The sequence below is a fragment of the Lepidothrix coronata genome, unplaced genomic scaffold (genome assembly GCF_001604755.1).
Source record: "Lepidothrix coronata isolate B3197 unplaced genomic scaffold, Lepidothrix_coronata-1.0 Scaffold207, whole genome shotgun sequence".
Classification (NCBI taxonomy): domain Eukaryota; kingdom Metazoa; phylum Chordata; class Aves; order Passeriformes; family Pipridae; genus Lepidothrix; species Lepidothrix coronata.
This window is the reverse complement of record NW_016690387.1, coordinates 190,645-207,884: the sequence shown is the minus strand read 5'-3', so window position 1 is coordinate 207,884 and position 17,240 is coordinate 190,645. Positions and strand designations below refer to the sequence as shown.

The 17,240-nt window shown below is 37.5% G+C and overlaps 1 protein-coding gene across 1 annotated transcript in view; it reads left to right on the top strand.

Moving 5' to 3' along the window:
• The window catches only part of LOC108506145 (membrane-associated guanylate kinase, WW and PDZ domain-containing protein 2), a 701,232-nt gene that overhangs the window by 494,584 nt on the left and 189,408 nt on the right, over nucleotides 1-17,240 (top strand). The window contains exon 6 of the mRNA XM_017832824.1: nucleotides 5,858-5,937. Within this exon, the coding sequence (XP_017688313.1) occupies nucleotides 5,858-5,937 (80 nt within the window). The remainder of the gene's footprint in view (nucleotides 1-5,857; nucleotides 5,938-17,240) is intronic.

Sequence of the window (17,240 nt, the reverse complement as noted above, 5' to 3'; positions counted from 1 at the left end):
AATGAAAATAACTGAGAGAGAGATTCACTTTGAAAGTGACCTCCTGATCTGAGCCAAAGCACCACTGTTGAGGCATACTAATAGCCCAAGAATCTCCATGGTCATGACAGATATGACAACTCGTTAAAACCAGCACCCTTCTGGAGTAACAGCTGGAGGCCATTTGGGACGTGCCATAGCACACATTATGTCACTAAGAGCATATGGTTAGTGGGTCCCACTGGAAGATAGGTAAGATAAATTATTCTATATAGATATCTCTCCCCTGAATAGAGAGGAATCCTACATATTTAGCTGTGTAATTTCTGTAGTCACATGAGATGAAGCCCATTCTTTATCAGAAATTAATTGCCTAAGTCAAAGAGAATTACTTCAACAGCAGAAATTACCATAGGAGACTTTAGGCATTTATATATTCCCTAAAAATCTTGTATAAGCATCTTCTGCTCCTGCGAATGCCCGGAGGCACCACCACTGTATTTGGGCTGAGTACATAAGTGCTTAACTACTGCCCAAAGCCATCTAAGATTCACAGGATAGACACTCCCAAACCCAGACCTCTTAAGGACCATGTACTCCAAGCACATCTAACAGACCAGCAGCATGAAATGCAACACAAACTGGCAGCCATAGCTGCTGCCATGCAAACCATAGCCAGAAGACAACTTCCTTTTGTGTCTGTTCCTACATGTGTGCAAAAAATAGAGGTAGCATCCCACAACAGATGGATTGCAAAATTGCTGGTTTAATACTTTGTCATCCTTTTCCCTCCACACACAAATTACTTGAAGATCATTACTGTGCTACTTGAAAAGCTCTGCAGATCTACAAATCTTCAGCATATGAAAAGGAGTTAGTATTTTAGAAGTCAGGGGGTCTATAGTGCATTGTGGTTTTCTCAACTTGTTATATCGAGGACCAACTTAGATGTAATGTATTCACAATAAAAACCCGAACAAAGCCATGTGTTCTGTCTCCGACGACACTGAAGCAGCACACTGGTAAACACCCATTTTGAAATGCCTTTCACAATAACATGCAAATTACAAACCTTACAAGACTCACAATTTAGAATAGGTTTGCAGTGCTTTCAAAAGACATTAAGACTATTCCTGTCAGTAACTACTTTCTATATTTCCTTCAAAAATGTTTCAAGAGATTGTCTGAAGGCTCTGTTAGTACAAGAAACTTTATCTGTCAAAGTGCTTTAAACTGACAGATTGCTAACACAAATCCATTATATTCAAATCTTAAGTAAAATAATATACTAACAAATAATTACAATAAAAATACATTTTTAAATAAAAAAGCCACACTCCTAATGTTTTTTGCTTCTTAAAGATATGGAGGAATATCCGGTGAGATTCCCAGAGAGGGTCTGATGCTGGTACCTAGCTCCAGTGCTATTAACAGGGAAGAGAGGCATAACAAGTCTCTGTGAAGTCTTAAAAGAAAATCTGGAGAAGAAGAAGAGGTTGAGTCAGGGTTTCTGGGAAGTGTTCTGAGCTTTCTTTCACTCTATTTAAACCAGTTGAAGAATACTTTTTCCACATACATTTAAAATTGTCTGTAACTGATATCAGAGGACTCTGATTATGATAAACTATTTCTGCTAGGTGCAAGTACTTGGTAAAGAGCAAGGATTCAAGTTAGCTCAGCAATAATTATTTTATTGACTTTTGCCTATGATATTAAGCTCCACTGCCTTACTGAGTGACCTTTTAAAAAAAAATTGCAATACACTTCAGGCCTGTATACGGTTTCTATTTTGTGTATAGCAGGTAACAAATTAGGATGAATTTAAAAATGTTGTACTGTTCCCATGCTCCACCTGCTTGAAGCAAGACCAAAGGGATCCTTTATTAACTGCTTTAAAAGTTTCCAAAATCTGGAATTTGCTCTTGATTTTAAGACAGATTCTAAGACATGAATTGTTGATTTGCCAGTACTTACCTCTTAGCTCAGTTGTCCTAGCAAGTAACCAAAATCATTGAAATTATATAATTATGGACTTTCTAAACGCGTCTTTAATGATAAGGTATAGTTATTGCTGAGCAATGAAGTATTGGCCAGTGGAAAATGCTGGTGGAGCCATAGCTGTATTTCTCACAGGACACTTTTGTTGCATCACTTCACTCTCATTCAATCAGTGACAAATGCACCAAATGCCTGTTTGAGCATTTACTCCACAACTGCTGCTGCTAATCATCTGCAATTCATTCATAACTAATCCGTAAATCCCCAGCCCCTTTTCCTTCTGGTCTGTCCGTAAGACTTCCCAAATGGACACACATGATTAGACCTAGTGGAAAGGCAGGCAGGTTATGCCTCTACAGGGTTTTTAGTGCTTAAAAGCATTAAATATGCACAGCCTATCCAGCAGGTAGTTGTTAATGTTACTTTTGCTATTGGTGTTAATTTGGGCAATTTCATGTTCCTTCTGTCTTCTCTCCCATAGTTAAAGCTTTCCTATCAAGGCTTCTTTTAAATTATATGAAAAACTGTTGAGGAGATAAATGTTGTCTCCCTTGAGCTTTTACAGATTCTAGTTCATTGCAGAGCTGAAGAGGGAATAGACAAAGCCTTGGGACACAGGGGAGGTGGTGTCCCTGCAGCCTACCCTAGGACATTCAGCAAACCAGCACCACTGTGCTTTTTTTCTTCCTCACATCCCCAGTGTGTCCCACCTGTGTGGGGAAGAATCTGCCACTCTTCTGTATCTATAGCTAGCTAACCCCAATTCTAGTCCTTGCTTGAAGAGTAACGGGAGGTTAGCCTGAACAACGCTGCATAGCGTGAGCATGGCACTGTTGTCATGTAGTCATGTCTGTCATCCTCCTAGGAGTGTTTGTGTGTTATGTACCTGGTTTCTAAGATGATCTAAGCAAACAGCACTATGTAGAGCATAAGTGGACATTGATGGTACTGTAGAGATGTTAGAAAACAGGTGGAGGTTGATTCTGCCTTCTTTGAAGTCCTGTCTTCAGAGCAGGAAAAGATTTCTTATCCACTGGAGCACCTGTCTAGAAGCACATGAAGTGTATTGCAAGAGGCAGCATTTATGTTTAGTACACATGATAAAGTGGAGAGGCAGGGCTAGGGAAAAGCCATGGGTATGGGTAAGGAGGAGAGGGATGCATTTCAAAAGGTACTTTGCTCCTTGAGTTATTTGTTATAGATAAAAGTTCTTGCAGATAAGTTTTGCTTTTACTAAGTAGCTGAGTGGGTTTGAGTGACAGCACCTAGAAGAGAAGATTCAGTGCTGAAAGAGTGGATGTAATGAAATATCATCTTCATTCTCTAAAATGTTGCTGCAAACTGAAGGATTGCTCTTCTTTTTGGAAGAGCTGTTGATTTTTTCGTTCATTTACAGTTTTGTTTAGTATGGCCACAGTGCACAAAAATGGAAGAATCAGTCTTGCTGGGTTTATGGAAGCCACATTTATGCTGAAGGAAACCATAACTGTTTGCTTGCTAATCTGAGTTTCAAAGAAAGCCTTGGAGGTTGCAGTTCAACTAATTCACATTTTTAAATATTGATACTGAATCTGGCTTGTTTTCAGTTTGGCACCCATCTTTACAGATACTTGAAAACTCATTTCTCAGGTCTATTCTGGAGGTGTCATAGGGGTTTTCAGGGCTGATGAATTGGTCTGTTCTGATGGATGGACTTAGAAGGAAAATATTGGCCAAGTGACTTGCAACAGTTGGCTTCTACTACTGCTGCTGCTGCTGGCTTGTTTGGTGGCTGTGTACAGTAATTTCATGACTCCATGACTCCATTTTCTTACCTTTAAAACAGGGTTGATTATTTCCTTGTAAAATTCTTTGAGATTTGCTCTATACCACAGCAAACATTGCTAACAGTAGTCATATATATTACTCTTTTAAAGCCATAGGAAATATCTGTGATTCTGATTTAGTGCCTGCCATCAGTGGGGGGCCCTAAAATAAGTCAGAATTAATAGCTGGGAGAGAGTGGCTGTTGTACAGACATGCCCACACTCCAGAGGTGCAACTGCAACTTCCACAGGTATGTCCAAACTTGCTCTGAGCTCTGTCACTGCTAATGGGGTACCCATGGTGGTATGGAGCTCAGCATGTGCTGCTGGATGCACCCAAATAGCTCAGTGGATGCCAGGGTGATGAGCCCACGCTGAGCTCCACGCTGCTGCACTGACAGCATGTTGCCAGCATCTCCCCTAGTTAATTTAAAGCTAGCTCAAGTATGTCTCCACTAGCTGCAGTTAGGCTGTGACTGCAGTATAAAAATGCACCCTACAGGAGACCACGGGCAGCCAGAGCTTCAGAGAAAGTGTCTTAGTTACACTTGCGATCAGGCACGGGCTGCTGGCATCATTTCAAATTCCCCTTACCTTTGGCTCATCATTCTTCATACTCTGCAAATGTATCTCAGCTCTCAAAGTAAGCAAAGGGTTTGTTTATACTCCTCACTTGTCATGAATTGTGTTCTATACTAGATAATACTTTAAAAAAGAATTTAAATGTCTCAATTTTCATTTTAGTTGCCACTTTATCCACACATAACTTTCATCTACCTTCTTTCCCATACAAAATGTGGAGGAAGCTTTAACATGGTGACAATAATGTTGAGAAGTAGACACTATCACTCTATTTTTAGAGAGAGAGAGAGAGAAATTGAGGCAGAGGAAAATTTATCTGCCATGGAAGGCAAGGTGGGAGAAGGAACTGGTTCTATGCATTTAATTTTCCCTAGAGGAAGCAGTGGTATTTGGATCACAAGGACTGTATCAGTAACTCACCAACTGCCAATTGCATCCTAATCCACTTTTTACCAGGTCCCGTTTTTGTACACCTTATACTAATGTTTATAAGAGAAGTCGTAAGCACAATTTAAAATGACACAGCAAATTAATAATAAACTAAATAATTCAGAACTGTATGGAACAAGCTTCCTCCTAGGATGTATAAGATAAATAAAACATGGGTTAGAAGTGTCTCTGAATGATGGTATTGTAGGAAAGGCATCTCAAAAAATCAAGGAATAATGATCACATCCTTTTCTGGTTTATAGTCTTCCTTTCTTAATATATTTACAATATGTGGCTCCAAATTTAATTGCTTATGAGCAAGGTACAAATTGAAAGTATCTGGTTTTAAGTCTCATTAGCTGCACTAAGTATCAATTCATTTGGCAAAATAATCTCCCAGAAAACAATTTGTGCCAGTTGAACGCTATTTGATGGCTGATTTCTCAAAGATCTATTCTGAGTAGAGAAAGGAGCCACATGATTCATTCAGCTTGTGCATATCTATTTTATCTCTATAGAAGGATTATATATGGAGAGATAAAGGTTTGTTAAACAAAGTATCATTAATCACCCTGTCCGGAAATGTAGACTTTGCAGGAGCATGCTGTAATTTGCATCACTTTTGCTATGCCTTGTCAGTGCTGCTGGTGAGAAATAACAAACCTGTATTTATGAAAAGGACAGATTTAAGATGAAAATAATTCTGTCCGAAAACTGTGAGAATGGTACAGAATCCTGTCGCCTGCACTCGTTCAACGGGAGAACACTGTATTTGTAATAAATTCCTTTTGCTCTGGATGAGTTCTGCATTTTCAATGAGGTTAACTTGGCAACATTCTAGTTGATTTTAATAAAAATAGCTGCTTTGAGGACAGGGAGCTGAGGTTGCCAAATTTACAGCTGCCTTGCACAATTACTCTTACACCTCCTTCAGGGCTACTTAGAACCAGTAAGCAAATTAAGTGTATCGATTGCAATTTTGTTGGACTAACCCTTTTTTCTTAAGGAATAAACTTGATTCCTTTCAGTATGTGTCTGCTCAGAGTGATCTCTTTTCTTTTCAGCCATAATACAAAGACAACATCATGGCTGGATCCACGACTTGCGAAAAAGGCTAAACCTCCAGAAGAGTGCAAAGAAAATGGTAGGTGATTAAGTTTTCCTTGCTGCTCAGAGGGGATTTGCCTTTGTGTGTGTCTCTCTCTTTCAGTTCTTACAAAAATCAGGCATTTGGGGGAATGATGAAAGGTGTTTAATTGCTGCTTTGGTTAGAAGCCATAAGTGATACCAGTTCTCAGTGTGCCATGTGTTTCTGCTTTTTATTCCCCTTTCTGATGCTATCCAAAGCTGAGGATCACAAGTGTGTTTTCTGCCTGTTGTGTGTGTGACTCCGGGACTGACCCTCTCCCTCATCTCCTACAGAGAACTTTGGTCTGCAGAACAGAATCCCTTTTCAGATTCTGAGCTTTTAATCTACAGGCGATTCAATGCATAAGGGAAACTAGCAGCACCGTGGGAATATGAATATTGTTTGATTTGTATTTAAAGGTACAGTGCTATGCTATTTAGTAGCCAATTTAAAAAAATAATGTCTGATAAAACAGGGTGTGGGAGGGAGAAAAGAGATCAGTGTCTGTCAGAGTTCAAGGCTGGATTTGGGGGCTACTGCATCGTTAATGCTTTAAAATTTAAAAGCATATGTACTGTTGAGGATGCTTAAAGGAGCTGTAGCTGTTGTGCAGGAGAGATGACTATGTTGACAGATTCAGAGATATGAAATAATACAAATCATATCAAACTATCTTTGCATTCGGTATAATTTCTAATTTTTGTCTGGTAAAGTTTATCAGTAATCAAAATCATTTAATAAAGTAAAAATAAAAATGTGTTGCAATAGGTCTTTTTCTGATAAGGTTTTTTTTTCATTGTTTTATAGTTCCACGTTAGTTCAATTAGTCAGTTAAGAAGTAATGATTTCTAAAGACTGCTACTTATTTTATTGTTGTGAGATACAGAGTATTAAATGCATGCATGCTATGTGCATTAATTCAAAGCATTTAAAATATTTTAAGTGTATTAGTAGTTTTTCAGGTACTGCATCTGATTTATTTTAAATTTTCCAAAATATATGTGTTTGGTTAATGTAAATACTATTAATAGAAAGAAAACACAGGTCTGATAAAGAGGTCACTGAGTAGTTGCTGACTGTATGAATTGCAGGGTCAGTGCTTTGGTAAAAAATATTCCTGGGTTTTTTTATAAATAGCTTCCTTTTCAAAGATTGCTATATTCAAAAAATCCCTTCTTTATTTCAGCAGCAATTCTGACGTTCTCCTCTGACATCAGAAATTATATGTCTGAATGATTTTGTGATGCTTATTCTAGCACTGACAACAGTAGCTCCCAGAGTAAATTCTACAGTGAATATAATAGAAGTATGGTACAGAAACAAAACAAGGGCACAGGAGTTTTGCTTTCTAAATCTCTCATGTTACTTATATGAAGCTATATTTTAGCCTGCTCCTTAAGAAATACTAGTGGGAAAGGCAGGAAAAAAATCCACCAATATCTGTGCAGTAACATATCAGAGATACTTGGAGTATGTGTTGCTTTTTTTTCTTTTTTTTCTTTTTCTATTAGCTGTTGTATACTGAGATCACAACAAGCACTGAAATGTCAAAAAAAAGTACCAAATTATCTGAAACAATTTAAAATTAAGATTGGTGCATTAAAGAAGCAGCATTATTTTGTAGTTATTTGACTACTGAATTATTGAATTTCTATAGTATGCTGGGTCATGTTGTTCTTTTAAGATTGCTCAGCTTATTAATGCAAAGTACTTGGAGTGATGCATAAAAGACTTTAGGGAGAGATTTGCTATTCTTACAGCAATTGTTCTTGTAACATACTCTCTTTCCTAAGGTTCTTGTGTTGTTTGAAAGTGTCGTTTGTCTTTCTTTTTTAATCTAATACCTGCAGAAGAGAAAGTTCTTAAAAATCACTGATATGCTTTAAAATGATTGTGCCTTGCCATGGAGGTCCAACATCAGGGACTTTACTATAGCACGTGGGGATTTGGAATTTTTGTTTAGATTTAATCTCATTCAAGAATTAATTTCAGCTATGGCTTGGTAGCTGTTTTATGCCAAATAGCTTTTCTGTTACATTTTGTGATTTTGTGATTTATTCTGGCAGATATTACTCAGAGATACAAAATTTTAGAAAGACATCGGTGTTTAGATAGGAAGTGATACTTACCTTGCTGCTTTATCGCTGTCTGACTAACCTGTGCTTTTCATTGACATTCATTTTGTCACATCTGAAATTTGTATTAATTCTCTGAGATACATTATGACGTCCTTATCACCTACCAGATTCTGATATCAGGTTTTCGTTGTGAACAACTCAACTTCTGTGTTCTCCTTTCAATGCAAATCCTGCCAAATCCTCCTTCATTCTGCCACCAGCGTGCAGCTTCCACACCAGACAGTGTCCACACAACGTACAATATCTGAGTCCTGATGCTCTGAGCTACTGATGTTGAGGGCCCCCTCTGCTCCAGGCATTTTCTGTCTTCCACTTTCAGCTCTTCAGTGCTCCTTCGCCAAATATGATTTCTTCATTATCTCTGGCTTCTGTATCTGCAAATCCCAGTGCTTGCTCATTTCCTTTGCAAAATCTGAATCAACCTTCCAGCACATCCCTCCTCTTGAAAAATTTTCACATGCCTTTGCCAAGAGATTGACAAGCTCTACCAAGTGAAGCTTTCTTTACTTCCATGCTGTGGACTCTTTCTCTTTTCCTTTAATGACACCCACTGCTCTAAATCCTTTTGTAGGTCAGGAGGTTTTAAGGCTGATCTTTTTTTCTGTCTCTCTCATGGAACTTATGTGTGATTTTCAGCAAATTACTTTGACTTTTGCTCCGTCAGATCTACTCAAATGGCAGGTCTTTGAAGCAAGAACTGCCTCTTACGTTTGTATGGTGCCGATCTGAATTTCATAATATAATAAGCAGAAATAGCTGACAATTCTTCAAAACCAGATGCAATTTTTTACCCATTTCTGATTTCCTCCAGAAAATCTTGATGTTAATAAAAATAATTGTGTTTTCTCTGCTGAAAATATGAATTAAATATTTGGGTTTTTTCTGAATTGAAATACTTCATTTAAATGATTATTTTTTTTCCACATCAAAATTAGTTAACCAATTTTTCTGTGTAGAGTAGTACAGAAGTTATAGTTCTGCCCCTTCTGTTTCTGTGAGCTAGATTCACTGGTTGCTAAATTTTCTGTAAAGTCATATAACCCAGCAGGCTCACAGGATTTGCATGATTACGGGTATATTATGTGAGTGGTCTTCCAACAGAGTGTGTTCTTTGGGAGAGAATATGGAAAAGAATGACAAGTCCCATAAGGTAGTAAGAAATGTAGTTTAATATTGAAAGGCAGTTCAGCTGTAATGACATGAAATATCACAGGTTTTAGGAAGTTCATTTTTTGTTAAGAAATGTAGCGATCAATTTTTTCAAATTCTCTAATTCATTTAAGGGAACTTTCATCCTGGAAAAAATTTCAAAATTTTCTTCGATATCCAATTTGGAGATTAAACAGCTGTTGAAATTTCCTGTGATCAGATATGTCAAATTTCACTTATTTCCTTACTACAGATTTTACTAATTTCATTACTAATCTGTCCCAAGCAGTAGTCTCCATCACTCTTAACCCTCCCTTTTTTTTATGTTGGCCTCCTTTCTCCTATCTCCTAGTTTTCAAATACAAGTAGGCCTACAACTATAAATAAAACTTTGATTTCACCTAGTGTTCATCTGTCATCTGTCTTTCCATCTCCTCTACACCCACCAACTTGACTGCAAAATATAGATGTTTATGTAGGGTGAACCAAGTTGCCTGTGTACTTCATTGACTGTGAATGTCAGCTCTGCTTTGACAATTAGAGGTCACAGACACCTGATTCACATGTAAGCACCGGTATGTAGACAGACTGCTGAATTTAGGTGTCTTCATCTGGAACTGAACCCCACCCTCCCATCACATTTTGTCAGGTTATGCTTTTTCTTCTTCCTGTAGTCATAGGCAATACCTTCTGATGCATTCACTGCCTTCGGTTCGTCAGAATTTGTCTTTGGTCATCTGATTCTTCACTATGCTGTAGTAAGACATATATTTTTGTTTTATAGATGGCCATAGGCATGCTGGTTTTGTGGGTAAAGCATTACTGACATATATTTTCACTGGAAACCAAATAGTGAACTTTTATCTTATATGGATACCATTTGTGTTTTCTGATGCCTGCTAATGACAACTTGTAGCAGATGAGCACTTTTCTGTGAATAGGTTTTTATTTGATTGTAGTGGCCTTGAGTTTGAAAACAAATCTTTCAGCAGTCCAGGATACAAGGGGGTGTGGGACTTTTTGGCTTATTGGGATGTATTCTTATCAGAGATTTACATGTGAAACTTGGGCAGAGCACTTCTATACATGGCCAGAAGTGGAAGTGGAATGAAGAGCAAGTGCCCTCCACTGCGCGAAAAAAGCACTAGCAAGACATCTTACAACTCCAGAGCAAGTCCATGTCTCTGTTGAAGGAAGGATCCCAATATGAACTGGGAGAGAAGGCTAGTGTTTGGGTTTCATCTAGTGCCATGTGACCCTGAGCACTGTGTCTCTCAACATGGTATTCTGCTCATTGCTTCTGACAATTTTTTCTCTCGATGACTTGTAAAAAGCTTTTTCTTCTTTTTTCTCTCTGCAAACCAGATTAGCCTATACAGGCTAGAAAGTAGCTGCTGAGGTTAGGGTATCTGTTGAAGATCTATTTATCTTGCAATATATTTATCTTTAAGATACCTGTATCTCAGCTAAGTTTAGTTAAAAACTAACAGTAGACTCAGATTTTCACAGAGGAGAATGGTAAACAGTCAAACAGTACAAACCCATGAAGTTCATTTCCCCAGGAAATCAAAGTAGAAAGAGATATCATCTTCAAAAAAGTAGTTTTTTATTCTTGATGAAAACAAGGACTCCTAAAATTATACAAGTCATGACTGATATCTAATGCTATGTGCGAGTTACATTGTGTGTTAAATAGTACCATTTGTTCCACTATAGTTAAGGGTTTACCAGCATTACTATTTTAAACCTTGTTTCCAGGGAATTATATTTGCTGTTGCAAATATGTTGAAGAGAGTCTCTTTTTTAGACTTAGTACCCATGTAGCTTAATTCTTTTCTTCAAATGCTAGAATGTTTTTGGTTATTAAATAGGTCACCATATGAAATAATACTTTTTATATAGAGTGAGACATGCCTGTATACAAAGAGGTCATTACTTATTTTATTAGCAGTTTGTATGTGCATTTTTTCAAGAAAGCTGTCCCAGAGAATTTTAGCTTAGTGCTAATTTATAACACAACTAAGCCAGAAATAAATAAGGACCACAGAAGAGTCTGTCTCTAACACAGTTTCCAGCCTATGGCAGCCATGCAATTCATAAAAATTTAGTTGGTCTGTGTTATATTTCATTATTCCTGTTGGCATCAGTTAATAAAAAACAGCTGCTGACCACACTGAAAAAAAACCTTTCTACCTATCCACCTGTCCATCTCATGTGAAATTTCAGAAATACTTTAAATGGGTTTAACTCTTCTTCACTGAGGCAATTTGTAGGCTGACTCTAAACCTTAGTTAATATTTTCCATGAAAAATATGGAATCATTTTGTCTCAATATGGACATATTATGTGATTTCAAATGGGAGGGGAAGCATCGTGCACAATCACGATGGGCACGAGGGTGGCCGAGGAATTGGACTGTCTCTGTGAAGGGACAAGGAAACAATTTCCCATCACAGCTGATGCGGGCACCTAACCAGATACTTACTGCAACAGCTAATATTTGGAGTCCCAGTACCTTAAAGGGAATCCAGATCCTTGTGTTGGGAATTTATTCGTGGGTAGGATATCAAGTAAAAAACAGCAAGCCAAAAAGCCTGCACAGTCAAGAGGGAGATCACTGAAGACAGAAAAGAGGAGAGGTTAATCACAAGCTTGCATCTTGAATTTTTATCTGTTCCAGAGCTTAGCAAAATATTCAAGGCTCTGAATTATTGCATCCACCTAAGAGCCAGACTTTGTCATCCTCTGTATCCTCTATTGAGGACCAGTTCTCATTATATGTGTTTCTCAAAAAAATGGGGGGGGGGTGCTATTTGTTTTATTTTAAAGCAAAAGGTTCTGCATTACAGCCTGGAAAAGATACCATCCTGCAAGTGAGATAAAAGTTTTTAGTATGTTCCGCTGCCAGGTGGGGTACAGAATATAATGTCAGATTAATCAATCCAGAGAGAAAAAGTGGAGAGCAACTCCAGAGAGCATCGTAGAGCATGACACTGTCCCTTGACATTTTAAACCATCTCTTCTGGGATGGTTTGAGTTCTTGTGCCAAAGACTGTTGTTTTGGGTTTTTTCCCAAGGGCAAATAAGCAGTGCTTACAGAATTCAGCTGAGAGTGCCAGGCACACAGGAATAATTTTGCTGCAAACTTTGATACTGCTCTGCAAGCGCTTTTCAATTCAGACATCAAACCCCTTCCTGTTCCAGGCCTGAGTCACTTCTGAGTAGGGACTGCCCATCACGCACTCTTGCCTGGTGGCTTTGTGATAGGAACAAATGACAAGGAATTAGGAAATGGATTGACAGACTACCAAATTCATTTGCAGTTTTGACTTAAATCCAGGTGTTTCCAGATGATAAGAATATTGCACCTTTAAACCAGAGAGTTTTTACTTAGAACTCCCTTTTGCAGATTATTAACACCATTTTAAGTAGTATTTAATAAGTTTTGTAATGGAGCTGGCTTTACTTGTAATAATATTGATCACAATGAATTTTTTTTCTGTTTTTTTTTTGACATATTGAACATAGTTTTCTCAGCTTCCATTTTCAATTTCGGGTTAATTAAACTGTAACAAAATATCTTGAACTGTTATGACCTTTGGAAGGGCATTTCATGCTGGCAACACCATCTGGGCACTAATTGACCAAAAAAACCTTTCATGCCAAACTCACAATAATAATAATAAAAATAAGAAAGGGGTCACCTCATTAGAGTTTCTTCCTGGGAAGAAGACATTTCTCTGGGCAGCCTGGTTCGGTGACACATTTTAGAAGAGGAAGTTTTAGAAGTTTTAGAAGAAATAAGTTTTTAGACAAAATAGCTCTCCACATGAACATACCTTGGCTGTCTATGCCCTGGGCAACCTCCTGGTGTCTCCCTGGGGGAACTCTAGCAGATAGTGCTTCCTTGGATCACACTTATCAGTGTAAGAGATTAGTCCTTTAAACCGTAATGGACTAATAAGTATTACTTTGCTTTCAGAACCATTACAGTTTCTCACAGTCTCAGCCATAGAAATCCCTGTAGAGCTCTAACCTTAATCTTAAATAGAGTCCGTAATTGCAAGGACAAGAATGAATAGAAGTATAGGAAAAAAATTCTGATTTCCCCAATAATTCAGCTAGGATTTGGCTCTGTTGCACTCACTGCTCCCACTGCTCACCCAGACTCTGCATTTAAGGTGGAGATGCCCAGGATGCAGAGGCGTCCCACAGCTCCTTGCTGTCACAGCTCACAGCCTGTAAGGATCCCTTCCTCAGAAGGTATTGGCAGCTCATAGTAACTCTTTCAGCAACCTGAGTATGTTAAAGGTTGCTAAATGCAGGCTGAGGAAATTACTAACTTGTCCCATGGTCTTCGATGAGGCAAATCACAGGCTTCCATTCTAATTACTTCATGATATTGTGAAAACAAATCACTTCAAGTTTCAGTTTTATAGAAGAGGGTCATGTAAACATACCTTTCATATGTCTGTGAAACTTATTTGCTTGTAAAATGCACTGAGATTCTCAGTTGAAAAAGGTCTTAGAGATAGGAACTATTTTTTGTTAATGACCCTTTCCACTTTCTTTATTATAACCTGTATAACAAATGCCCACTGTAATGAATGCAGCATGTTCATTAGTCATATAAGATATACTGAATAATACATTTTAAAACAGCAATAAAGGTTGACTATTATTTTATAAAACTTTCTCAAATTATAATTTAATTTCAGAATAAAATAAACACATTCACCAGTGCTGTACCCCAAAACAGAACCAGCAAGCTGGAGCTAACGTGACAGTACAGTTTAAACTACACTGCAAAAGAAAGGTCATCCAAGGCTACATGACCACTACAGAATGGATGAGTTCCTGCTGGAGCTGCTGAAGCTCCTCACATCCAGTTTCTGATAGCATCTCTTTTTCATTTTTCTGCCAAGTTAACTGGCTAAGCTTAGGTAGTTTTCATCTGGAATGTGTAATGAAATTTAGAAAGGGAGGGAGAGAGGTTTTGTAAACTCATCAGGAAAAACAGGGCCAGAGTTTTAACAATTCACATCTTTAACAAGCTATAAATTGGATTCTACTCACCACTGAAGCAAGTAGCAAAATTCTTATTGAGTGCACAAGGTTGATTTTTGCCACTAAAATGCAAGCATTGTGTAATATAAGATTAGAGGTGGCCTGAAATATTCCTACAAGGACCATTGAAAGGAATGGTCCTACCTTTTCACACAGAAAAGAATTCACAGCACCACCTTTTTCAAAGATCACACTCAAAGTCTTGACGCCAGTAAAGAACAAAAGGTTGAAATTCCTTTAAAATATAGTTTAATCATAGGTAGAAAGCAGCACACATGATTTTCAATCCTATTCTCTCTCTAGCTTTAATCCTTCAACCCTTGGCTTGGCAATGATGCGATATATTTAACTAAGGGGGTTTGTGGGATTATGTTCATGGCAATATGTCCAGTTAAGTTCATTTTTATTATTTCTCCTCCCTCTGACTTTTTTATGAAAGCTGTTGTTTTTAACAGTGACAATTAATGAAAAAGGAATGTCAATCTTCACCTTTTAAAAAATTATTCTCCATAACCACCTCATTTTGAATTTCATCCAGGTGGTCAGCAATTTCATCAAATTTGTAAGTTAAAAAACAATTTGGTGCTCTTTGTTGGAAAATTTGCCTTCTTGCAGAGGCCTGTTGAGTATTTCCTGGCAATTATCTCGAAGTCAGTTGCTGACAGATAAGAACTATGATGACTTGCTAAAATCTCTAATAACATTTGTTATTTTTCAGGTAGTTTTAAAGGCAAAATATTTGTCATTTTTTCCCAACATCCTTAGATTACTCTTAGCTTACAATGCAATACAATTACAGAGAAGATGAATCCAAACTTTTCTGTACCTTTAGCAGTTAAGCATCACAAACACAGTTACCTCAGGGTTTTGTCTTAATATTAACTGAATTCTTTACACTTATAACTTCCATTTTCTTTTTATTTTTGCAATATGCTTTTAAAAAGGTCTGTTATTTTCTTTTTGTAACACCTAGGCTTTGATTTTAGCCTAAAATCTTCAGAGTGTTAGAGTCCTTGTTAAATAGAACTGGAAAATCCCGTCTAAGAGCTATCCTATATTTAAGATTTGACAGATAATGCAGCACTTTAAAAAGGCTCTGTCTTTCATGACTAATACCCTTCCAGACCCAGTGGCAGATAATCACTGTTTGTGGGACAGAAAGAAAAAAAAGTCTTGGTAACATTTAAGATTTTGAGAAGTGTATCTGCCTGAGTGGGAGGAAGGCAGAGGCACTTGATATGTGGATTTCTATTGCAGAACCATTGGGAAGGGAGGAACTGCATTTTCAGAATTCATGGTAGAAGACTTTGGAATAAGATAAGTGGTTATAAAAGGTGGAAAGTATAAAAAGCAGAGATGTGGAGAACATGTTGTTGGCTATATAAAAAGAGTTTTGGATTTGTGATGCCTTTAAACATTAGAATTATTTCAGCATAGCAAGGTGAAGAGGGAAAAATATCTCTAGATCTGAGGAAATCCTGCACCTGATAAAGATAGGAAAAAAGGAATGGTAAGATAAACAGGCAAGATTGTGGAATCCAGACAGGAAATGTTAGAATTTGTTTCTTTTAAACATCAGACCTTTATAAGTAATTACACTGAACAGAATACAGTATAATGTTTCATCGAAATAATAATTTCTGATTACACATTCTGGTGAAGTGTTGGATTTTTGTTGTCTACCCAATTGTAAAAATCAAGAGGCCATAGAGATGTAGAGTGATTCCAGATGAATGTAGTCACTTGGTATAAACAAACACAAATGAGCCTTACTCATATATCAATATGTGCATATTTCTGTAGCCGTGCAGGCCAGATTCTTGTAGCTCCTGAGACTGGGAGGCTGCCCAGGGATCTTCCCTGTATGATGATGGAACACCCAGTTCTTCCATTGAATCCTCTTCCTTCTGATGTATGAAAGAGGGGGGGAAAGTCATATGAGAGGGAAAAAGTCATGTCTTAGTATCAAAACTGTTAACAATAGTTAGAACTAGCAACTTTATCTGGGAAATTATTTAGTCTAGATAACATCTCACTATTGATAAACTACACCTTTCCTGTACTGGCACTGCAGTGATAACATGGCTCTGCTTCACTCTGGAGGTAACTGAGAAGCTACAGCTTCTTTTGACTGCATAGTTAAATGTACTGGACATTGGTCTTTGTTTCAGTGTACTTTTGCTCAAATAGACTTTGAAAAATATGAAAAATGTTTTAATTTTAGAAATTTTTATTTCATCTTTCAGCTCTGACACCTCCATGAAAGACAGGAGTTGCTTTGTCCAAAAGTTTTGCTGTTTTGGAAGGAGAGAACAGAGTTCAAGGGAGGGATTTATCTTTTTAAACTGCCTTTTTTCCTCTTACAATTGCAGCTGGATTTCTCTTATGTATTTTTTCTTAAGTAGTCCATGATTTTTCCTTTTTACAAGAAAAATTTTTGCTTAGAGAATTGTAGTTTACCTTCTCTATAACAAAATACTTACTTGAGGAAGCAAGGTTTTTCCTTACAGAGGAACACAATTCTGCATTTTTTACTCCTTTAACAAAATTTCAGTGACCCCAGTTTTCTTATGACAGAAATAGAAACATTCAATCCATATCTGAGATCCCTGTTCCTCCTATTCAAAAAAGCATCCAGAATAGTTGTATATCACTTTCATAATTAAACACTTCTAGAAATACTACACCATTCATTATGGTCATGTGCTGAATCTGAAAGTGTCTGCCACTGCTCTTGCAAGATGGAGCTCATGCTTTTCATACTAAGCAGTTTGCTCAACCACCAATTTATCTTCAACTTACACCATTTTCTCAGAAGTTTTCACCATTGCAAACAGAGTGAACAAAGTCAGATTTAGCTATTTTGGGACTGATACATTTTGTATACTCAGACGTTCACCTTTTGACGGTTTCTTTCTGGAATTGATCCCCTGGTTTCCTCCACTGGACTGGAAGAATCATTTA